General features: G+C 42.2%; 1 protein-coding gene across 2 annotated transcripts in view; it reads right to left on the bottom strand.

Moving 5' to 3' along the window:
* sgcd (sarcoglycan, delta (dystrophin-associated glycoprotein)) overlaps positions 1–25,794 on the bottom strand; it is a 479,929-nt gene that overhangs the window by 120,935 nt on the left and 333,200 nt on the right. For both annotated transcript variants that reach the window (XM_080201363.1, XM_080201362.1), the window contains exon 2: positions 25,316–25,504. In XM_080201363.1, coding sequence (XP_080057489.1) covers positions 25,316–25,504 — 189 coding nt within the window. The remainder of the gene's footprint in view (positions 1–25,315; positions 25,505–25,794) is intronic.

Below are 25,794 nucleotides of genomic sequence, written 5' to 3' on the forward strand. Positions count from 1 at the left end.
CACTCGGAGGAAACCCACGCAGACGCGGGGAGAATGTGCAAACTCCACTCTGATCTGAGGCTGGAATTGAACCCGGGTTCCTGGTGCTGTGAGGCAGCAGTGCTAACCACTGTGCCACCGTGCCGTCCTTATCATGTCTTGATTGGGGTGAGACTTCCATTTTAGCACAGCATTAAAAGCATTCACTTTTCCAGTTCTCAAATTTAATTCAAGGTCCAAGCATTTCTGAATCAAAAGATTAGTGAAGCAGCAGAGTTTCTTACCTCTCCTTATTGACTTGTGGTTTTAACATATTTTGCTGAGATCAAAACTAGACAAGGCAGGGAAGAGAACCATGGCTTTAGTCTTGACTATTTTTTAAAGTAGGGATGAAAATAGTTTGAAACCCTTAATAAAACTAAGAACTACTGCTCTACAGCCTAAAACAATAAAAAAATCACAATTTACATTTAAATGACACTATTAACATAGACAAATATCCTAGCGCGATCCATATAGGCATCATTAAATAAAATTGGAGGTGGAGTCAAAGGCGGCAATATTATTAGAGGCAATGATTTTTGTGTGCAAATTAACTGTCACGTTTCCTACTTTTTTTTTCATTCATTTAGGGGATTGGGCATTGCAGGCAAGTCAAGTGGTCCTAACGGAACCCAAAATCAGCATATGAAATGCCACTTGATAATACTGCCTATGGTAACTGATGATTGAGAATAAACTAATGAGGCTGAGTTTGGATTTGTCCTGCTTTTTGTAGTCAGTCAAACCTGAGCAATTTTCCAATCTGTCTGGTAGCTGCCAGTATACTAGCTGTACTGGAATGGCTTGGCTCGGGGTGTGGCTATTTCTGGAGAACAAGTCTTCAGCACTAAAGACAATGGCCTACGGCCTTCAATGAATCCAGTGCACTCAGCCATTTCTTGATATAATGTGGAGTCAGTCGAATTGGATGATCTGTGATGCTGGAGAACTCAGGAAGAGGTCAACACGTAACACCCTGGATGGAGATCTTTGCAAATTCTTCAACTTTGTCCTTTGCCTTGACATGTTGGGCTCTGCAGGAATTGAGGATATAGATGCTTGTGGAGCTGCCAACTCCTATTAGTTATTTAATTTTCCATTACCAGTCATGGCAAGATGTGGTAGAACTGAGATCTTTGATCCGATGTGTTGGTTGTGGGATCACTTAGCGTCATCTGCTTCCACTGTTCAGCATGCATATAGTCCTGTGTGGCAGCTTCACAAAGTTGGCACTTCATTTTTAGATATTCCCATTGTTTCTTCTGGCATACTCTCCTACACTCTTCATTGAACCACTGTTGGTTTCTTGGCTTACTGGTAATTGGCAGAGTGCAGAAAACAATTTTTTTGCAACTGATGACCCACAGAGCTTCATGGATTTCAAGTTTTGAGCAACAATACCCATTCATCATCAATCCTAGGGAGGCAATGGCCTAGTGGTATCATTAGACTATTAATCCAGAAACTCAGCTCATGTTCCGGGGAGCCGGGTTTGAATCCTGCCATGGCAGATGGAATTCAAGAAACAAAATCTGGAATTAAGAATGTACTGATGACCATGAAACCATTGTTGATTGTCAGAAAAACCCATCTGGTTCACTAATGTCCTTTAGGGAAGGAAATCTGCCGTCCTTACCTGATATGGCCTACATGTGACTCCAGATCCACAGCAATGTGGATTGACTCTCAACTACCTCCAAGGGCAACTAGGGATTGGCAACAAATGCTGGCCAGCCAGAGACGCCCGTGTCCCACAAAACAACTAAACAGTGATAGTGCCATAGAACATGGTGGAATGTTGTCCTCAGTTTAAAGATCGGACTTCATCTCCACAAGAACTGAATGGTGATCAGTCCTACTATCACCATCATGGACAGATGTATCTGCAGTAGGTAGAACGGCGAGGCTGAAGTCGATTAGGCTTTTCTCTCAGGCTGGTTCTCTCACAGGCCCAATCTGGGACAGGGTCAGCATGGACTCAATGATTCAAAAGGTCTCCTTCTTTGCTGTAATATTTCTATGATTCTATGTCCTTTAGGACCCAAGCGGCATGGTCAGTTGTGCTGCTTTCGAGCCATTCTTTGTGATAGGCATTTAAGTCTAAGGGTACATTTTGTACCTTCACATTACATCAGTATCCAGTGAAAATTATTTCATTGACTTTTAAGTCCTTTGGATAATCTAAGTTTTTGACAGGCACTAAGTGAAACCCTTTTGACATTTACTTTCTGCCTTTATTATTAAAGGGCATTGTAATTAATTTTGAGGTTCCAACCTAGAAATGAGATATATCATTGCTGTCCTATTTGACAATCTGAGATCATGCAGGATAGGAATTAAATTTAATTTTGGTCCAGAGGGGCCAAATAATTTGCTGATACCCATTACATAGACTAACAGATTAGAACAACCACTTGGGAAAGCTATCAGGAGAATGCCGGGGGTCCCTAAAACCATTCTGTATCTAGCATGGGCTCTAGGACCCTTCCATTAGCTTCACATAGTAAAAGAACGGGGAAGATAGCTAGGGAAAAATCTTCAGCCACTTAGGTCCCTAACGTCCAATCACCTGGGCATTGTATCCATCCCAAGATGCGCTGGGTGACACATTCCACCACCCCCTTACCCTCCTCCCTCGTCCTTAAGAAGTTCCCAGGTAAGGATTGCATGGCATTTGCCTGGGAAGTTCTCAGCCCTGCATTGGGAACCATGTGTAATCAGATTTAAATCAGACTTTGATTCCAATACCTTACAGGAATAGTTTCTCAGGAAAATTTAGAATAATTAAAGCCACTTCTAACTCCTGGGTAAATATAGCACTGATCCTGCCAACCCCCACAGGACTCCCCAACTACTACCACAAACCCCCGACTACCCTGACACACTCGGATAATGCCCCACCATTCTGACTACACCACCCACCCTCCCCTGACTCCCTCCCCATGCCCAATTGCATTGTAAATGTAGCAATTTCTTTGCAGTTACCTTCCCAACATTAGTTCGTTACTCCGTGAATAGTTATCCTCACAGAATCAGCATTGGGCCGCCTGCTTGCAAGTTTAATGAAAGAAAGACACATTGTATAATGTCCCATATTGCTTTACAGCCCTTTAGTAATTTTGAGTTGTAGTTCATGCTAAAATGCAGGCAATGTTATCAAGTGGTGGACCCGTGATCAAGGGGCCAAATGGCTTATTCCTGCTCCTAACACCTAACTTTGTACATCATTCTGGATGGATGAGATGAGCTGGGCGATATGGCCTTTGTCATCCAAAATTATCTTCCACAGAGAGGGTGGAATCATGGTTGGAGTTCTGTTTATTTTGTTGTTGTTTGCTGTGAGCAGGCTTTGTGGGCTGGGATTACCAGCACAGGAGTGCATAATGGGCTCATAGCGAATCAGTAACCTGTTTTACACTGCACATGATTCTCAAGAGTCTTCTTCATTGACTTCAATCTTGTACTTTTGTCTGCTCAGCTATTATCACATTCTCTCGTGGTGCTTTTATGAGTATTTTGAGGAATGAAATATTGTGATAAAGCTGTGTTGCATAGCAGATATTGAAAACATACTGAGGTGAAAAGGAGCAATCAGCAGAATATTCAGACTTGTTGATCAAGAAAACACAGGTAAAATTGTAAACAATTCTGTCATTGTCCTTTGGCCTCTTAAAAGTTGTGCCACGCAGAGACACCTGAGAACTCCAACACTTCTCACGGACCTAAGTTGGTCTGTCATTCCACTTTGTTGTTTAGGAGTCATTTCGTCTTTCAAATGTAAGTGGGTGGGATAAGGGGCTTGGAAACCAGAGAGGTAGCATGGTCCATGATTTCTCTCCCTAGCCTGGATTAGGCCTGATGTGGAGATGCCAGCATTGGACTGGGGTAAACTCAGTAAGAAGTCTCACAGAACCAGGTTGAAATCCAACAAGTTTATTTGATAGTAAACCCACAGTTTACTATCTTGCTGGACTTTAACCTGGTTCTGTGAGACTTCTTACTGGATTAGGCCCTCAGCTATACAGTGCATAGCGTACAAAACCTCATTCAATATGCTATTAGAAGCCTTGAAAATTGGCTCTTGTGTTTTTCCATGTAATAAAATGGCCAACTTATAACCTTTTGGGGATTGTATTTAAAACTGTGTATTGATCAAATTAATGGGTTTGGATGATCTCATCCCCATTTGAACAAAAGTGCCATGCCCCTTATAAATTAATCTTAATTAGCTGTAATTTAAGTTATATTTCGCTATCATCTGTTTTCATTGGGAAGCTTTTTGTGTTCCCAGAACTTCAAATAATGTTTGAAACAAGAAAGGAAAACAAAATGAAAAGTATAGAATTCTTGTCTGAAGCGGCATAAACAGATAAGAAAATGAACAAAGTATTGATGGCATCTACCACAAGTTCTTCTGCTTTCCATGCTCCCTGAAATAATGGCCTCCAGTAAGCATTTTTCAGAGAAGCACGGGCAAAAGTGAGAAGCCCACCCAGATAAACACATCAGGATCTAAGAAGACATAAACTCTTTGAATGAACCTCACACTTAACAGCTCGTGACGTGGAAAGAAAGTGAAGTCCAGCCAGAGGTAGAGAAAAAACTGATTCTTTCACAAATTCAGATTCATGTTGGACCAATCTTTATCAAGACAAGTTGCTGGCAACGTCCCAGAAGGTGTAAAGAGATGTTGAAGCACTATTCTCCTATTTGCCTTGACACCAATTAGCGGCAGATAAATGTGTAAATGATTTCACCACAGTTCAAATCGCAGTACATAATATTCTGCTGCAATTGGTCTTTTTTCTCAGGTTAGATAGAAGCTTCAGATTCACGTGACATGTTAAGATGCATATTCATTAGCAATTGCACAACAGAAAATGAAGTCTCTGATTTTCGCATGTTAATAACTTAGCACTGGGGAGCTGGAGAGAATACTAACAGCGACAACATCATGTGAAATAAGGGCAAAAATTTGGGAGGTAATTACTGCCAATCAAGCACTGCCACAATGAAATATTCATGTTTTGCTTAAGCAGTCTGTTTAAAGTTCTCAGCCATTTCCCAGGAGCAGCTAGAAGATCGTAGAAACCAACCATGCATTTGTGAAAAGGCTTACTTTACCCCAGCATTCCTGTGCATTGTTACTACAGTGTCTCTGCCTGTCATTAGTACCTTGTTCCATTAGGGGCTGCACTCTTCGTATAACGAGATTCAGGAAGATTACGAGTTCAACTACAAATATTTTATTTAAACCACTTCTTCATCCCTGAACCAGAATTAGACTGAATTATTTATGTTGGGTGTGAGTTTTAAAACTTGTTACCATTGCATTTTTACCCATTTGACGGGACTACAGGAAGATAAATAAGAAGATACTATTTCTTATTCTATTCCAATAAGGATGTAGATAAGATTAGATCTAGAAAGATCTTAAAGAAGATGATACCAAGCTATGGAGCAGGTGCTGCACAGTTGGATTAAAATGAGTGGCCAGTTTCTTTGTTTTCTCCTCTGTGGCTGGTGCAGGTAGGATGGGTTACATAAAAACATAAGAAATAGGAGCAGGAGTAGGCCGTCTAGCCCTTCGAGCCTGCCCCGCCATTCAATAAGATCATGGCTGATCTGTCGTGGCTCAGTTCCACATTCCCGCCCTCTCCCCATAACCCTTAATCCCCTCGCTTATCAAAAACCCATCAACCCGCATCTTAAAAATACTTAGCGAGGTAGCCTCCACCACTTCAATGGGCAGAGAATTCCAGAGATTCACCACCCTTTGAGTGAAGAAGTTCCTCCTCAACTCCATTCTAAACCGCCCCCCCTTTATCTTGAGGCTATGCCCCCTAGTCCTACTATCCTTTCTGAGCGGGAAGAGTCTCTCCGCCTCTATCCTATCCATCCCATTCATCATCTTATATGTCTCAATGAGATCTCCCCTCATTCTTCTAAACTCTAACGAGTACAAGCCTAGTTTATTCAGCCTCTCCTCATAGCTCAACCCCCTCAACTCCGGCATCAGCCTAGTAAACCTCCTCTGCACTCCCTCCAAAGCCAAAATATCCTTGCGTAAGTACGGCGACCAAAACTGCACACAGTAGTCCAGCTGCGGCCTCACCAGTGCCCTATACAGCTGCAGCAAGACCTCCCTACTTTTATATTCAAACCCCCTCGCTATGAAGGCCAGCATCCCATTTGCCTTCCTGACCACCTGCTGCACCTGCAGGCTGGGTTTTTGCGACTCATGCACAAGGACCCCAAGGTCCCTCTGCACCGTCGCCTGCTGCAGTTTTTCGCCACGTAAGTAATAGTCCTTCCTACCATTATTCCTACCAAAGTGGACCACCTTGCACTTGCCAACATTTATTCCTACCAAAGTGGACCACCTCGCACTTGCCAACATTGAATGGTTGAATGGCCTTTTCTGTACTGTCATATTTCTACAGTTCTATAATTCTTTCTCAGGTACAATTCTCCACTAAATAAATAATGCCTTTGGCATAAATTTACTCATCAACTAAATTACTAACCCTATGAAGTTTATTATTATTTTGTACTAGCTGCTATGTCAAGGTATCGCTTGATCTCATTCTGAAGTCTAGAGGGCAGTTGGAATATCTAATTGCTAATCTGTCTTGTACTTTTAACGTCTCTGGTCTGGGATGGCGCGGTGGCACAGTGATTAGCACTGCTGCCTCACAGCTCCAGGGACCCAGGTTCAATTGCAGCCTCAGGTGACTGTGTGGAGTTTGTACATTTTCCCCATGTCTGCATGGATTTCCTCCGGGTGCTCCTGTTTCCTCTCATTGTTGAATGATGTGTACGTTAGCTGGATTAGCCATGGGAAATGTGTGGGGTTACGGGGAAAGGGCAGGGCAGAGGACCTCGGTAAATTATTCTATCAGGGAGTTGGTGCAGACTTGAAGGGCTGAATGGCCTCTTCTGTACTGTAGGGATTCTATGAAGTACTCCCTCTGGGAATTGACATAATGGTAAACACTAATAAATTCCCAGGATAAATTAAAAATCAATAAATTACATGTAAATTTTAGGCTCTTTGTCAATGATTGCCTGAGTAAAGTGATAAACTAGTCAAATGTGCCATTTTCTGTCCATTGTGTGCCTGTACTTGCCAGTGGGAATAAAATGGCTGACAAGAAACGACCAAGTAAGAGTTAGGATAATCTCACTTCCTGTCACTAAAGAGACAAATTAGCATAATCTCTGCCTTTTCATTATTGTAAATAAAATAAACCCAGTAACCTAAACAGTAATTCTCAATATTCTGGGGGTTGGAGGACACTTTGACGAATGGATGAGTAAACATAGATCAGTTGCCTCAAAATGATAATGCAAAATAAATACTCATAACATGGGAAGTGCTGCATATAAAGAGTATTTTAGTAAATTAATATCTTTTCCAATTTGTTGGTTCTAATTCTAATATCAGTAAATGTAAATGCTGCACTAAACTAAAGTATGCTTTTATTCCCACCAGTCTAGAACTCCAGAATTCCCACTCTAACCCAAAACTGAAGATTAGTAGAAGACAGAAGCACTCCGACACTATTATTGAACAATTAATTGACAACTGCTACTCTCAGGGCTCCTCCCTAAACAAGACAGCCAGCCCACACTGCACTGTATAGCTGATGGTCACATCTCCTTTCTCACATCCATCAGCTCACAACAAGCCTGCCTCTGGCAGCTACTCATTTGCTTTCTTGACCATGGCACCACCCTGGAAGTGTTCGTAGACTGTATGGTGCTCAAGTTGCCAAAGCATACGTGCTTCTTCCACACCGACCATTGTAAATCATTATAGAATTAGTCCTATTTAAAATAATTGTAGTGTAGATTGCTTTTGTCAGAAGTCACTGCTATAAAGTTGCAGAAGCATACACCTATGAAAGTCCATGCAGACCCAGATGGAGCCAATATACCCCAGTTGAGAAGCACTGAACTTACATGCCATGCATGAAGCCATTCAATTCAGTTACTGAGATATTTGGGATACAGTGAATAAGAGGTCGCTTGGGGTGGGGTGGACACTTAAGAAGAATAACTGAAGTAAAAAGGGGGTTAAAATGAGCGGCTATTTTAGTTTTTTTAGCCACACAGACATGATGGGCTGAATGGCCTCTTTCCACACCATAATCGTTCTCTGATTCTAAAACAGTCTAAAAATGTATCCTGTGCTCTCTAACCTGAGATTTATGATGCAGGGTGTGCATGAACAATGATACATTACCCAGTACTTGATTTGTTGGTTCTAGAAGTAATGTTATTGGGATTGATTTTCCCAACATGGTGAAAAAAGCAATATGGCAATATTCCTATACTTGATCACTCTCAGTCAGCCTTAGATTGTGGCAAGCAGTGTGACTGCTAAATAGAATTGATCGCAGCAGGAATGAAAAGAAGTCAAAGTGAAAGTGATAGATGACATTAGTGGTTCGAAAAATACATTTAACAGTGTAACATAGTAATGTTTCAGGCAGGAAAAAAATAATTGGTGCGTTTAGCCTATTTCTCCAAACTTCCTTTACCGTAGATCTGGAATTCATATTCCCATATTCTTTTCTTAATAAGAATCCATCTAGTCTTATTTTTAAGCTTGCTGTGCTTTTCAGTTTTAGCTTTTCCACTAATACACCAGTTTCACTTTCTATCACCTCTTTGTCAAAATATTGTCGAATCAATTTTCCATTTGGTTTTTTGACTTTAAATTATGTCCAGAAGTTCTCAATGAAAGGACATTGGATTTGTAGGTCCCAGAACCCAACATGCTAAACCCATGGCAATCTCATGGGCCCTTATCAAGACAACTTTCCCCAGTATTTGGCTTCAACAATTTTATTTATTCTTTCACAAAACGTGGGCATCGCTGGTCAGACCAGCAGTTATTGCCAATCCCTAATTGCCCTTGAGAAAGTGATGGTGTGACATCTTCTTAAACTGCTGCAATCCATGTGACTTAGCTACACCCACAGTGCCGTGAATAAGGACATTCCAAGATGTTGGTGCAGTAACAGAGAAGGAAAGTCAATATAGCTCAAGGTCAGTGTGTAGTTTTCAGGGAAACTTTCAAATGGTGGTATTGTTATACATCTGCTGCCCTTGTCCTTCTGGATGGGAGAGGCCATGGATTTGGAAGGTGCTGACGAAGGAGGCTTGATGAGTTAATTACAGTGATAATCACTAATAGTCTAATGAATTAAGTTGGTATCGTATTTTGTCACTTTTGTTTCAAAAGTGATGCCCTCTTGAGATGGCACTGTGAAGCCTTCTCAGCAATGGCCCATTCTTTAGTGCTGTAAATTAGCCATTAAAATTAAGCTCCCTACATTTGTGATGTGGTGTGCATAGTGTGCGAAAATTAGAAACTCCTTTGGCCAAAAGGGGATCAATGAGTGGAATTTTCCACAGTTTATCTGCATCGCTCGTTCCCAGTTTTAAAGAAAATCTGCAACGTGGGGAATAAATAAACCCGAATCCTTCAGCAGTGTGTAAAATTTGACAGTGAGTGGGTAGCACTGATCTGTAATGATCTTTTGTTTTCCACATATATGGAGCCTACTGAGTAAGAAGAAGAACTGGAGCATATGTTTCTCTGTCTAATTGAGTGGGCAAAAATGCAAATGTGTCCACAAAGCATTCTGAATTCATTAAAACAAGTGATGATAAATAGTGTGTAAAATTGGTTCTATCTTTACTAAGCAAGAGGATCAGACATCCCACAATGTTGTGTTATGTGTGGAAGTGGCATCACTGCAAATTATTCTGATTGTTAATTATGAATGTAAGTGATCTGTGAATCACAGAGAATCTCGATGCTCTTTTCTTTGCAATGACTGTGCTTGAAGATTATACAGTACCACCAACAATATAAATGATCTTATGAATAAAGCCTGGGAGATTGAGATAATGCTAACAATGTTTAAAACTCCAGGTTCCAAACCATTAATATGACATACAGATAGTACAATCCTTTACTAATTATTTTCTAGCATTATTTATTTTTGGGGTCATTGATCACAATGCAGGTCTACCGCTTTGCAGTTGGCTGATTCGATGACACAGCAGACTCAATGCTGTGTGACTGAAGGCACAACGGTGCATAGAATCTCCAGATTCACGGAGCCAAAGGAGGCCATTCAGCCCATTGAGCCTATGCCAACAACAATTCCACCCAGGCACTATCCCTGTAAACCCACATATTTACCCTGCTAGTCCCCATGACACCAAGGGACAATTTAGCACAGCCAATCAACCTAACCATCCCGCTCATGCTTGGAAGGGAATGACAGCAGATAGTCACAGATATCTCAGCAAGGCATCTAGCCCTGGGGTTGCCAACTTTCCAGGAATAGTCTAGAGTCTTCAGAAACTGAAGATCAATCTCCAGGAATTAGCTCCACCCAACTCTGGGGAAAAAGCATAGGGGTGCGAGAAAGATTGTTTATTTTTGTCATTTTATTTCAACATTCAACTTTACCAGATATATTGAAAATGGGTGATAAAAAAGTTGTGTGGCGAGAGTTAAGTATCATCTGATTGGATAATTAGTCTTTTTGCTTTCCAAAGACTGAGGGAGAGACTGAGGGATCTAGGGTTGTTTTCGTTGGAAAGAAGGCGGCTAAGAGGGGATCTTATTGAAACATATAAGATGATTAGAGGTTTAGATAGGGTGGATAGTGATAGCCTTTTTCCTCGGATGGAGAAAGCTAGCACGAGGGGGCATGGCTTTAAATTAAGGGGGGGTAGCTACAGGACGGATGTCAGGGGTAGGTTCTTTACCCAGCGGGTGGTGAGGGATTGGAATGCCCTGCCTGCTGCAGTTGTAAATGCGTCTAGTTTGGGGGCGTTTAAGAGATCACTGGATAGGTTTATGGACGAAAAGGGATTGGTATAGGCTAGTGGGTCATTGTTTTTGTAACTGGTCGGCGCAACATTGTGGGCCGAAGGGCCTGTTCTGCGCTGTAATGTTCTATGTTCTATGTTCTATGTTCTAATTAGTGTGAAGGCAGTGTGTCACATGGATAGATGTGTTGGTGAACTATTGGTAAGAGTTTGAGGGGAAAGTCATGCAATGAAACCTCCAAGAATGGTAACTCTATCTAGCTGCAGGAATCTGGCTGTAGTATCAGAAACAGTTCATTGACCTCACATCCACCTGACTGTGGCGACTAGGGGATTTTCACAATAATTTCATTGCAGTGTTAATGTAAGCCTACTTGTGTCACTAATAAATAAACTTTAAACTTTAACTATTAAGATTCTGGCCATGAGGCTGTGATGCTCCACAAATCAGGGTCAGAAAGATCAAGGTCAGGGGTTAAGTTCATGGCACTTGGCATTTGATGGGATGTTCATGAACAACCCGCCTGGAGTGGTCGTATCTCAGATGCCTCCTTCCTTCTTCTTCCTACTCTTCCTCGGGTGATTGCAGAGCACCTGCTGGCAAAGATTAGGCCTGATGTGGAGATGCCGGCGTTGGACTGGGGTAAAAGAGAAAGAAATCCCACAACACCAGTTTAAAGTTCACACTCCCAGCCACCTGACGAAGGGACAGGCTGTCCCAAAAGCTTGTGGCTTTTGCTACAAATAAACCTGTTTAAAGATTTGGCCCTCATGACTGACAGATTTTTGGAGGATGCAACAGACCACCAAATATCACAAGACATGCTGTAGAATCTCTCTATTGTGGAGGACTCCATGATGTATCTATTTGCAGCCTGGTGCTCCTTATCGCAGTGCTGCACACATGCAGTCAAGTTGAGAGGGCAATCACAAACCAAAAGTTCTAAAATTTAAAAGCTTTTCCAAGTCTTTTTCACCTCTTTTCCCATAATAATTTCAGAAGGAATTTGCTTAGCTGCTGTCTGAACTAACTTATTATCCAATGGCTGATAAGGTTCCAGCTATTAGCTCCTGATTGATTGATTGTCTATCTGGATAAGGTGGGAAGAACAACTAGTTGACTTTCTGTCTGCTTTACAGGTAGCCTTATTGAAATGCACAAATGAGATCCACTGCAATTTCAGTAAACCTTTTGAAGCACTTCTTGACATTAGCAAGTGTGAAATCCTGTAGAAGAATATTGTGGCATATCTGAATTGCAACCCACATTGGAAACTTCCAAAAACTAGTCAACTTTCAAGCCCAAGTTTCAGTTGACTTGTGGCAGCCATTTTAAGTCTGCGTCTTTGGGGAGGCATGGTGGCACAGTGGTTAGCACTGTTGCCTCACAGCACAATGACCTGGGTTCAATTTGAGCCTTGGGTGCCTGTCAGTGTGGAGTTTTCACATTCTTCCCGTGTCTGTGTGTGTTTCTCCTAGGTGCTCTGGTTTCCTTCCATAGTCCAAAGATGTCCAAGGTCAGGCGTATTGACCATGCTAAACTGCCCCTTAGCAACCAAAGATTTGTAGGTTAGGTGAATTAGCCACGGTAAATGCGTGGGGTTATAGGAATAGGATGAGCCTGGGTAAGATGCTCTTTGGAAGAGTTGGTGTAGACTCGAATGGGCCGAATGGCCTCTTTCTTTACTGTAGGGATTGATTCTTGCTTTTCTTGCTTTCAAAAACTTATTTTTAAGTAGTTAACTACGTGTGTGATCAGATGATGAAATTGTAGATTGACAAGTCGCATTATTGTGACTGACCTTTCAAATTTGCACCACTCCCTTGTAACTGAAAGAATGCCTATCTACTCCATCACCACTGAGGACACTATACTTCCATGGTGTCTGCGGCAGCAAAAGCAAGTTAAAAGCAAGAGTCCAAGCCCAAGAGTCTATAGTGATCTCTTTAAGTCGCATTAATGGAATTCCTGATGCAACTGACTTAATGTTCATCTGTGTGTGTTTAAGAGCTGTCCGACTCCAGATGCTTCCGGCTGACGCAGGATAAAACCCCCCAATGTCACCTTTCTAACATTGCAATCTGCATGTCCTGCATTGGACGTTGTCAGAAGTGAATTCCCCACTGGATTATTCATCTCCAGCCTTGCTTAACACCAAAACGTGTAACCAAGGAGCGGAATTTTGCAGCCAGAAAGCTGCTCTGGTTCTTGGAGGTATTACTAGAAAAGATGATAATAGATCAAAATGTAAATCCATGACTTAAAATGCAGGAGTTAAGCTTGTTCCTTTATGACTTTGTTAACATAATTTATATGTCTGATGATGTGCTCACTGAAGCGAGGAGAAGCTTTTCACTTTTTTTAAGCAGCAGGCATTCCCAGGTCAGGAATAATTCAGCTTAGTTGCACATTAAATTTTCTCACAAGCTGCCCAAAAGTGTCAATTGACCCCAATCTCAGAGTAACACCCCACCCCCCCTGCCCTTGTGTGACTTTCCATTTCCCACAATTAGCCTTTATGACCTTTCCGCACCAGATTGCCAACATTCTGACACTTTCATCCAAATTTATGAGCAGCGTCCTGTTTTACATTCATCCACACTTGGACTGAGGTTGGCACAGGTTCATTTCAAGTGACGGTCTTGCAACCACGAGAGGAGGACACACTCTTCTTAGAAGTTCGACCTGCATTCAAACCACGATGAAGGTCAATGCAATAACCCAAAGGAGCTCCAAGCATAATTTTAATGATATAATTTACTTTTAGTTCACTTCGCACCATGCATGGCTTCCCTGGCGAGGTAAAAATTCAGGCTTATTATATTTTCAGCCCTGCTTGTAAGCAGCATTATGAGACAAAACTACCCAAGACTCATTAGTATGATTTCTACATGTTATTTCCTTTGAACTCTGGGTTTCCTGTACCTGTAATGATGCCTCATCAGAAAGCTGCAGGCAACTCTAATGATTATGCATCGCATCCAAATGAATTTCAGATGCGTTTCTGTTAAAGTGCCATCTGTTCCATCGCAAAGTGTTTCTGAATCCTGGGCCTGGGTTTTAACTGCCAGTGGATTTCTGTTGGCGAAAATGCGCTGGTGAATTAATGTTGAACTTTTCTACAGTAGAACTGCAACCGCGGGATAGGTCAGTGATGGTTATCAGCTGCTAGGATATCCCAACATGGTGACGTGGTCTCCTGATCTTTGGGACAGAACCAAGCAGTCAATACTGTCTGGTTGATTGACTATGCCAAATTGACCGTAGATGCATAGGTTAGAGAGGATTGGGAGTAGGCCCTGGGTGGGATTGTGGTCAGTGCAGACTCGATAGGCTGAAGGGCCTCTTTCTGTACTGTAGGGTTTCTATGATTACTATGATTCTATGAATACCTTTGATTTCCTTTCGGTGCCTATTAGAATAGCGCTCTCGCTCTTCCTGGCCTCATGGGGAAAGTTTTAAAAAAGTATTTAAAACCTCATGATCCGATTTGCTGCTGATTTGGCCTGATGGGAAAGTCATTGCTTCTTCCTGCCCTGGCTACCGAGTTAAAATTGCAAGTCAGGTCGTAGTGACAACATCAAGACTGGACACACATATGTCAGAAGAAGACCCCCACTGCCATCCCTCCAGCTCAGTTGAGATTGTTCAGCTCCCAGTGGATTCAAGGTGGAGACGTACCTTGGGCATTTTTAACCAACGACCATGAAATCATTGTCGACTGTCGGAAAAAACACATCTGGTTCCCTAATGTCCTTCAGGGGAGGAAATCTGCTGTCCTTACTTAGTCTGGCCTAAGTGTGACTCCAGAGCCACAGCAATGTGGTTGTCTCTCAATTGCCCTCTGAAATGGCCTGGCAAGCAATTCAGTTCAAGGGAAACTAGGGATGGGCAATAAATGCTGGCCAGCCAGCGACACCCATGTCCCACAAAAGAATTTTTAAAAATTGTTCAGCGACCTGATTCAAATCAACCTCCACCCACATTCCCTTTCAATAAAATCCTGTTTCCTTCTCACTTTTATATGGTAAATGGGAAACAATAATCCATATGCAGAAACAGATGAAATGTGATGTTTAGTACAAATTATAAGAAAGAATCAAACAAGTATGAGAAGGGAGATGGTTAATGCAGGACTAAATTCACGCAGTATATGGAACAAGGTAAATGAGCTTGTTGTGCACATTGAAATTGGCCAGTACGATGTTGTGGGCATCGCAGAGACATGGCTGCAAGGGGATCAGGGCCAGGATCTAAATATCCAAGGATATGTATCCTATTGACAGGACAGGCAGATTGGCAAAGGGGTAGGTTGCATTGTTGGGAAGGAATGAAGTTAAATCGATTGCAAGAAGCGATATGGGATCAGAAGGTATAGAATCTCTGAGTAGAGTTGAGGAATCGCAAAGGTAAAAAGCCCCTGATGGGAGTTATGTACAGGGTCCATAGCAGCAGTCAGGATGGGGGGCAGAAAATAAATCAAGAGTAGAAAAGGCATGTAAAAAAGGCAACATTACAATAATCATGGGGGACTTCAATATACAAGTGGACTGGGAAAATCAGGTAGGTAGTGGACCCCAAGAAAAGGAATTTGTGGAACGTCTAAGAGAAGGTTTTTTTGGAGCAGCTTGTGACAGAGCCAACTAGGGAACAGGCAGTTCTGAGTTTGGTGATGTGTAATGAGGCAGACTTGATTAGGGAATTTAAGGTGAAGGAATCCTTAGGGAGGAGTGACAACAATATGATAGAATTTATCCTGCAGTTTGAGAGGGAGTCAGATGTAACAGTATCACAATTAAATGAAGGTAACTACAAAGACATGAGGGAGGAGCTGGCCAGAGTTGATTGGAAAGGCACCCTAGCAGGGAAAACAGTGGAACAGCAATGGCAGGAGTTTTTGAGAGTTGTTCGGGAGGCAGAACAGAAATTCATCCCAAGGAGGAGGAAACATGTTAAGGGGAGGACGAGGCATGCATGGCTGATGAGAGAAGTCAAGGACAGCATAAAAGCAAAAGGAAAAGCATAAAATGGCAAGGATTAGTGGGAAGCCAGAAGACTGGAAAGCCTTTAAAGTGAGCAGAGAACAACTAAAAAAACAATAAGGGGGAGAAGATGAAATATGAATGTAAGCTCGTTAGTAATATGAAAGAAGATAGGAAGAGTTTTTTTTTCAATATATAAAAAGAAAGAGAGAGGCAAAAATAGCCATTCGACCACTGGAAAATGAGGTAACAAGAACGTTAGATAAAGGAGAACCAGTGGATGTGATTTATTTAAATTTCCAGAAGGCCTTTGACAAGGTGCTGCACAGGAGGCTGTTAAATAAGTTAAAAGCCCATTGAGTTAAGGGTAAGATCCTGGCATGGATGGAGGATTGGCTGACTGGCAGAAGGCAGGGTTTGAGGATAAAGGGGTCTTTTTCAGAATGGCAGATGGTGACTAGTGGTGTGCCTCAGGGGTCAGTGCTGGGACCACAACATTTCATAATGTACATTAACGAGTTGGAAGGAAGCACTGTTGCTAAGTTTGCAGAAGATATAAAGATATGTAGAGGGACAGGTAGCATTGAAGAAGCGGGGGGCTGCAGAAGGACTTGGGCAAGTTAGAAGAGTGGTGAAGGAGTGACAGATAGACTACAATACAGAAAAGTGTGACGTTATGCATTTTGGAAGGCACAGACATTTCTAAATGGGGAAATGCTTACGAAATCAGAAATACAAAGGGACTTGGGAGTCCTTGTTTGAGATTTTCTTAAGGTTATCGTGCAGGTTCAGTTGGCAGTTAGAAAGGTATATGCAATGTTAGCATTCATGTCGAGAGGGCTAAAATACAAGAGCAGGGATGTACTTCTGAGACTGTATAAGGCTCTGGTCAGACCCCATTTGGTGTATTGTGAGCAGTTTTGGGCCCCGTATCTCAAGAAGGATGTGTTAATGTTGGAAAGGGTTCAGAGGAAGTTCATAAGAATGATCCCTGGAATTAAGAGCCTGTTTTAGGAGGAATGGTTGAAGACTCTGGGTCTGTTCTCATTGGAGTTTAGAAGGATGAGTAGGGATCTTATTGAAACTTACAGGATGTTGCGAAGCCTGGATAGAGTGGACGTGGAGAGGATGTTTTCACTAGGAGGCAAAACTAGAACTAGAAAGCACAAACTCAAGCTAAAGGGATGATCCTTTAAAACAGAAATAAGGAGGAATTTCTTCAGCCAGAGAGTGGTGAACCTGTGGAATTCTTTGCCGCAGGAAGGTGCAGCGGCCAGGTCACTGAGTATCTTTAAGGCAGAGATAGTTGGATTCTTGATTAATAAGGGGATCGGGGGTTATGGAGAAAAGACAGCAAAATGGGGATGAGAAAAATATCAACCATAACTGAATGGCAGAGCAGGCTTGAGGGGCCTAATTCTGCTCCCATGTTTTATGGTCCTATGGGCTAAGAAACGTTTTAGTAAAATAATAATAGCTTGAAATGCTCCACTTCACTAAGAGGAATGTGCTATTTAGCAGTTCTGGAAGAATGATTCAGTTGCTCAAAAGAAAACTTAGATACAATCTCTTCCAAATAAAAAAATTATACTGATCCTCATGTTGTTAAAAATTTTCCCACGAGAGAACAGTCCATTAGAACTGAATGAACTAATATGTCACCTCCAGTAAAGTAGATAGTGTTGCGTGATCTTGTTGTCTGTAACCTGATGCTTATTGAGCCTAAGATAAATGACAAGATTCTAAAATTAGTGTAAGATCTCCAAAGGCTGCATTGTCACCGCTGTTATATACAAGGATAAAGACATGAAAATTCCTTTAGGCACACAGTAAGTGCCCTACGTTTGTCTGTGTGGGTTTCCTCCAGGTGCTCTGGTTTCCTCCCACACTCCACAGATGTGCAGGTTAGGTTGATTGGCTGTGCTAAATTGCCCTTTCGTGTTAGGAGGAACTAATAAGGTAAATATGTCAGGTTACAGAATAGAGCCTGGGTGGGATAGATGTCAGTGCAGGCCTGATGGGCTGAATGGCGTCCTTCTGCACCACAGAGATGTTATGATTCTATGAGTGCAGGCTGCAAGTAGGATCACTTTTGCGAGCTGACATCATCTAAACACACAGCTCATCAAGGAAATGTTTCAATTTCAAGACTCAGGCCTCACTGGCAGTTACACAAAGTGGGACAGGAAAGACTCACCACAGTTGTTGATAATAAACCATTGATGTGAACTACCAAATAGCTATTGTAGTCCAATTGGTATGTAGAATCTGAAAGAGTGGGTCAGTGGTGCAGAGCCCTAAAGGACCACCAGTTCAAGACATGACACAAAAGATTGCAATCCTATTGCCACAGACAGAATGAGTGCTGTCTGGGTGATTGCAGCTTCATTAAAATGGAAAAACCTCAGACTAACCATAGTATCATAGTAACTATGCTGCAGTTCAACTGATTTTATGCAGTTATATTTTAATAGTTGCCATGCCAACAACTGGTGAACCCACACAACTGGACTTTCCAATGGCAGGCTTGAAAACACTGATATATTGGTACAGGGACTGTGGTGGCAATTTTACCAGTGTTGACCTCTTAACCGGCTGTTACTGGGACTACCATCTACTCCTGCATCTCAGGGGCCTCATTTGACCCTGATGTTGGGCCAATCTCCCCCTATTTAAAATCACTGTTTCCTATCTACGTCCACCTAATCAGAGGGCAGGCAGCTTTCCAGCTTCAGCAGTCGCACTTATAGTACTGGCCACTGTTGAGGCTGCAGGGTTCTGGAAAGCTAATGAGAGGCTGACTAAATGTAGTTGGCAGTTAGCAGTCTCTCCAATCGGTGGAGGTGCAAAGGCCAACTGATCAAATGAATTGGCTGCCATCTCCAGTTGGGGATGGCTACCACTCCCACCTTTGGTAATATCCTCTGGCAGCCAGGAACTCATTGAAATTTCCTCTCGATGCCTTTTGCTGCCACTTTCCCATCCGTCCAGCCTATCTCTAAAGGGCTGGTAATACTAAGGTCTATGAATAAACAGAAAAATATTGACGAGGAGTGCCCATTTCAGCTCGGGCTTAGGTTACACTATACAGGTGCTTTTACGAATCAGGCCAGTGCCTGTCAATATGTTGCTGCTTCATTGAGTACATTGATTCTTCTGAATCACCAGCTATGTAGTCAGTCTCATTCTGTTGGCAGCTTACTGGAACTGAAACAGGATGACCACGATCGCACTGCAGCAACACCAACCCAGTCCTGTTACACTGACAAAGTTTCAATAGAAGTAAATAGCTGTCATTCTCATTGGCATGGTTTTATTAAATTGTAGCCATTGATCTTATGAGGCTCATGACCATCCTGCCACTGTGTTTCCTGCCAAGATGATTTGGATAGCAATTAAAAGCGCAAAGGGTATGTAAACAGTATTGAGTTGTTATCTGATAACACATTCAGAGTAAAGAACCACAGTCAGTTGGGATCAACTGGAATATACATTAAGGGCATAGTTTAAAAATAAAAGACGGTCTTTTTCTATAAGGGATGGGAAATCTAGGCTGGTGAGTGGGCAGTATGACTGGCCTTTCTTTATCTCAGTGAGTCACAAGGTTGTAATTAGGCATGTGCACTAACCATGACCCCTTGAATAAGATGAAATACATTTAATACACACCAAATGATTTACAGAAAATGCTACATCATTCATATATTAATAGAACTGTCATTAACTTCAAATAGGCAAAACAAAATAAATCTTTATGCTAGCTTTATATATATTACAGTTTACTTATCAAAGTTAATACCAGATAAGAACATAAGAACATAAGAAATAGGAGCTGGAGTAGGCCATCTAGCCCTTCGAGCCTGCCCTGCCATTCAATAAGATCATGGCTGATCTGTCGTGGCTCAGTTCAGATACAACTAAAAGTTTTACATTCCTTAATTACATGGCTATGTACTTCAGATTTTATTTTATTTATATTGATTTACCTTTATTGCAATTAGCAAACCCTTACTGCTCCTGATAAGCTTCACTACTGCTGTCATTAAAACTTTATGAAGAAAATCTTACAGTTACTAATAAATTGTAAAAGTATTTAAACCTAAACCAGGAAAACTAATCACTCCGCTCTCCGTCTCGCTCTTTTTCGCACATTTATATTTCCTGGCTCTCTTCCTGGTCTCACGCTTTCCCACATCCTTTAATTTCCCTCACTCTACCTCGTTCTCTCGCCACCTTTTATCTCCCTCGCTCTTTCCTGTGCCCTTTTTATCTCCCCATTTTAGCTCTCGGTCTCACCCTTTCTCATGTTCTTTTATACCCACGGCTCCACTTTCAGACTCACTTTTGGTGCCCTTTTACCCTCCCGGCTCCACTCATTCTCGCAAACTCAGCTCTCCCTCTCTCGACAAGATGCCTCACGGACTGCGTTCAGAACCCTGATGAGGTGCATGCTGCCCATGGGCTGCAGACTGCCCACCACTCACTTATACAGTGCTTTCCATGCATGTGTCAAAACACTTTGCAGTAAATGAGCGGCCTGATTAGGATGTTCTTTCAGAGAGTTGATGCAAACTTGATGGGCTGAATGGCTGCCTTCTGCACTGTGGGGTTTGTATGAACTTCAGCATCATTAGCACCCTGTTCTAACCATCTGAGCTAGCCGACCATCTCAGTGGATAAAGCTTCCACCCTATGGAGCTGCTGGCCAATCTGACATTAGATCGACTTTATTCTGCAATTGTGGCATCACCTCAGGACCAATGTAGCCTCTAACCTATTTTTAGTGCGTGGCAAATTAATTTACGTTTTGGCCTTTTAATTTATTTTACGCTGCCTGCAAATGCAGTGAATTAAAGAAGGTGATTTATACCTGACCAATGCGGGAATCTTCGAGTTGTTGCAAAGCTAAGGGAACATTGGTCAAGATCGCCAGAAAATGTAAATGGAATGGACAGTGGCAGGTAAGATAATGCCCGAGTAGGAGTGCGAGAGGGAGAGAAAAAAAGACAGATCGGCTGGAAGGATTTGCATTAACTGCCATTCATCAGTATCAGTGGGGCGGTTGGAGATATGTACAATAGCATTACAAATTAGTTCCAATAACACAGTCTTCGTAGTCCATAAAGCTCAGAACTCAACCTCCATCCATGCGGTATGGGAAAGGCTGTGTAGCAAAGTTTGTGCCATTTGAAATGAATCAGTATGTGCCTCATCACGCCAAAAAGACGCAATCCACAGGGACAGGTAATTAACAATACACAATTAAACAACATTAACTGCATTTACCAAAGCTCCCTTTAAAGACATTATCAGTACTAGCTAATTAAAGTTTTATACAAACAGCCACAGATTATTTTGCCGTATTAGGGCACCTTTATATAACGGTTAAATAATGGGTAAAACATCATTGCTCATAAACGACATTAATCTGAAGAAGTAAATAATTCAGGCATAGTAAAAGCTTTTAATTATCAGCAATCAGTTCACATTATATAAAATCAATTCTGCCTTGCAGACTCAGCTCAGGCTTCAGCCAGCTTTCATTTCTTCAAAAGCAGTAATTAATTAAATGCAAATAATCACAGTCCAATTTTTGGTTAGAAACCAAGGTTTGAATTCTCCCAAATCAACAGAGTAAAACAGGATTCAATCGCGTCCAATTGAGAAGAGATGGTGTTGGAATAAATGTGCTTTAAATCTAAAGTATACCGCAAGGTCCTTTACAGCTAACTTCAGCTGTGATGATAACCCTCATGACTTGAATGAGGAATCACTGACTGACCTCACTGTAGGACTTATTGAATGCTAGCTTCCTGGGGAGTGGTAATGTATTCACCAGATGGAGCTTGTATACCAAACCCTGTATAAAGCAGGTCCCTGGGTGGGTCCATTGTCCTGGTTGGGGCCTGTTGTGTTCACCACAGGCTTGTGGTTTTTGCTTTCCTTTACTTTATTTTGTGCAACAAAGCACTGTTCCTTTACAGCCAACTCCTGGAGTTATTCCACCAGCAAAAGCTGGTGCCAAGAAAGGAAGCAAGGTCTGCCATGGTGACCAGAGGACAGATCATAGAAAATATTGAGCATGATTTTTTCCAAAAATGGAGGTCGTGGCAAGGTACCAGTGAGACTCAAAATGAATTCTGGAGAGCATTTTCCATGCAGTTCAAGACTCTAATTATTGGGATGAAGGGAGAGGTAGACACACAAAAGATAAGAGGAAGAAACTTGAGGGCGAACATAAACCCTGCCAGTCCTATGGAAATTGGATGTGCAGGCAATTCAAATAGCCCATGTAACTTAACATCAATCTCAGTATCTTTCTGTTGTTTTCAATCTTAATTTGCTTTCATGAGGTATTGATTGGGTGGACTCTCAGAAGCTTTTTCCCAAAGCTGAAATGGCTGCCACAAGAGGATACAGGTTTAGGGTGCTGAGGAGTGGGTACAGAGGAGATGGCAGAGGTAAGTTATTTCACTCAGAGGGTGGTGGGTACATGGAATCGGCTGCCGGCGGTGGTGGTGGAGGCGGATTCGATGGGGTCTTTCAAGAGACTTCTGGATGAGTACATGGGACTTAGTAGGATTGAGGGTTATAGATAAGCCTAGTAGGTAGAGATATGTTCAGTACAACTTGTGGGCCAAAGGGCCTGTTTGTGCTGTAGTTTTTCTATGTTCTGTGTTCTATAAGCAGGTTGAGAGAGGCAGCCACAGGTAAGTAGTGCGCTTCCTACATGAAATAAACAGACTGGGGATGTTTGAAACTAATTTTGTAGGGCCGTGGGAACCAAGAGGTAATATCAGAGAGATGTCGACACAGAGCCAGTCAATGCAAGTGTGGAGAAGGTGTCGGGGAACTTGTGGGCCCTGCAGATCATGTCATCAATCGGCATTGCATGGATGAGGAAAGGTAACTGGGCAAAGGAGTAGATTCTATGGATGGGGGGGGGAGGGGGTGGGAGAGTGCAGGGTGCAGTTGATAGGGAAGGAAATTTGCTGTTGGAGCCTCACAGAACTGGCTTATGAGCATAATGTAGTCAACCACATCAAATGTTGAAGAGATGTCAATGAGGGCTACAGGACATCAATGTTACAGAGGATGACCGGAAATCAAGAGTTCATTCACCTGGTTTATTTTCATCAAAAAGGATTTGCTTTCTGCTCTTCTGCATTTTCAATATTTTCATTCCGGGCTGAAGAGCAAAATTTGTCTACAAAGAGCTGGGTCTGGTCTATTTTACTTTTACCATACTGCAATTCTCCACTTTTATTCTGGTCCCACAAGAATAGAGACAGAAAGACTTTGCGCTGGTGCCACTGGATGAAAACAAGTCACGGCTCTATTACAGCGCCAATCATAGTATCAGAATAACAATGATGGACGAGCCTATTGCTTAATGGAGCAATATGATCTACATTATCAGAGCTCATGATTTGAATTAGAGAGGAGGCAACTAAGGATGGGGAAAAATTAGCGTGATTCGCTCTCAATCCACTTAAAGTCTCAAGGGCCAAGAGAGTCAGACAATAAATCTAATATTTTTAAAGTTAATTTGTTAGTGTCACAAGTAGGCATACTGTAACACTGCAATGAAGCTACTGTGAAACTCCCCTAATTGCCACACTCCGGCCCTTGTTTGGGTACACTAAGGGAGAATTTAGCATGGCCAGTGCATATAACCAGCACCTCTTTCAGACTATGGGCGGAAACTGGAGCCCCTGGGGACACAGGGAGAACATGCAGACTCTGCATAGACAGTGACCCAAGCCAGGAATTGAACACCCGAGTTCCTAGCGCTGTGGGGCAACAGTGCTAAGCACTCTGCCACTGTGCCACTTGTAAATCAGGCTCTTATAATGCATATACGAACAAGTGATGCACAGGTTCAGCAGCTTGTCCAGCTAAAGAGGAGGCCAGAAGGTAAGTTTTATTTTTTTGTGACACAAGGTAGAAGATTAATTCTCTGGGCTTGACAAAAACTCAAATAAATTATTACTTCAAGCTTTCCTCCTACCAAGAATGGAACTATCCTGGATTCACCATCTACCTGCCGCCAGGGTTAGCTGGGGCTATCCAATGTTGTGGCAGTCATAGAACATAGAACATTACAGCATAGTACAGGCCCTTCGGCCCTCGATGTTGTGCCGACCAGTGGAACCAATCTAATGACCCTCTAACCTAAACTATTCCAGTGTTATCCATATGCCTATCCACTGACCATTTGAACGCCTTTAAAGCTGGCGAGTCAACAACTGCTGCAGGCAGGGCATTTCACGCCTTTACTACCCTCTGAGTAAAGAACCTACCTCTGACATCCGTCCTATAACTACCACCCCTTAATTTAAAGCTATGTCCCCTCGTGTTAGCCATCACCATCCGAGGAAAAAGGCTCTCACTGTCCACCCTATCTCACCCTCTGATCATCCTGTATGCCTCAATTAGGTCACCTCTTACCCTTCTTCTCTCCAACAAAACAACCTCAAGTCCCTCAGCTTTTCCTCATAAGACCTTCCCACCATACCAGGCAACATCCTGGTAAACCTCCTCTGCACCCTTTCCAATGCCTCCACATCTTTCTTATAATACGGCGACCAGAACTGTACGCAATACTCTAAGTGCAGTCGCACCAGAGTTTTGTACAGTTGCAACATGACCTCACGGCTCTGAAATTCAATCCCTCTACCAATAAAAGCTAACACACTGTATGCCTTCTTAACAACCTGGGTGCCAACTTTCAGGGAGCTATGCACATGTACGCTGATATCTCTCTGCTCGTCAACACTACTAAGAGTCCTTCCATTTGCCCTATATTCTGTACTCCTGTTACTCTTACCAAAGTGAATCACCTCACACTTTTCCATATTAACGTCAACCAAAAGCTGAACAGGATATTGAGTTCCCACCTGCAACTCCCCAGTCCGGTGCCAATGAAATCAAGTCATCAAAATTGACTGGATGGGCCATTGGGATAATTGAGCAGCTGCCTGAAAGCCATACAGCCAACATCTATCCTCGCAGTCTTCATTTCCAAAGTCTTATTGCTTTACAAAGTCTTCAATTGCAAAATCACGGCTCTATTATTGCTCCAATCATAGTATCAGAGTAACATTGATGGACTAGCCTATTGCTTAATGGAGCAATATGATCTACATTATCAGAGCTCATGATTTGAGTTAGAGGGAGCCATCGGATTGAAGATAAAATTTTTCATTTCTATGCTATGTAAGCAGTTGTAAAATTATCTCAGTGTGTTCTCAGTAGTGAGAGCTTGTTCAGCAATTCTTCAATACTTTTCGGTAGGCTTTCATTTTAATGGGAATTTCTAATTCATGATCTTCATTGACCCACAACGGTGCTGGTCCATGTAATAAGTCATTCGTCAGATAAATCATCTTACATTGCTTGCGTACATAAAAATCTTTAATTTCTGTGAGCTCTCTTAAGGGCTACTTACTTTTGTAAAATTCATGACCTTCAGAATCCATATTGTCAGAGCGAGATTCACCAGCAGCAAAATCATCAAGAGGAGGACAAAAAAGTAAAGGCACCGCTTTCGCCAGCCGTAAATCCCAACTTTGTAGACATATTGATTTTCTGAGGTCTGGATGTTGTTTCGTTGAGTTAAGTACTGTTCCTGTGTCATCTGCAGAATAAAAAAGATCATTAAATGACTGGAAATGAGATGTCTCTCGTGGCCTTTAACTCAAAATCATGCAGGATCTTTCCTTGTTAATTACCTCCATTTTTATACTTTCAAGATCATAGCAATAATTTTAATCGAACTCTGCTGATGGTAAACTGATGAGATCAAGTTTATTTTGGATCCAAGCTGAAGGCACAAAAAGCCCCCTAAGAGTAGTTGAAAAGCAAGGGGTGCAAAAGGAATGAAAGGAGCTGAAAGCCTTAGCTGGTGAGATGGTGGTGCAGTGACAC

The sequence above is a fragment of the Carcharhinus amblyrhynchos genome, chromosome 13, assembly GCF_965287045.1.
Source record: "Carcharhinus amblyrhynchos chromosome 13, sCarAmb.v2.hapA, whole genome shotgun sequence".
Taxonomy (NCBI): domain Eukaryota; kingdom Metazoa; phylum Chordata; class Chondrichthyes; order Carcharhiniformes; family Carcharhinidae; genus Carcharhinus; species Carcharhinus amblyrhynchos.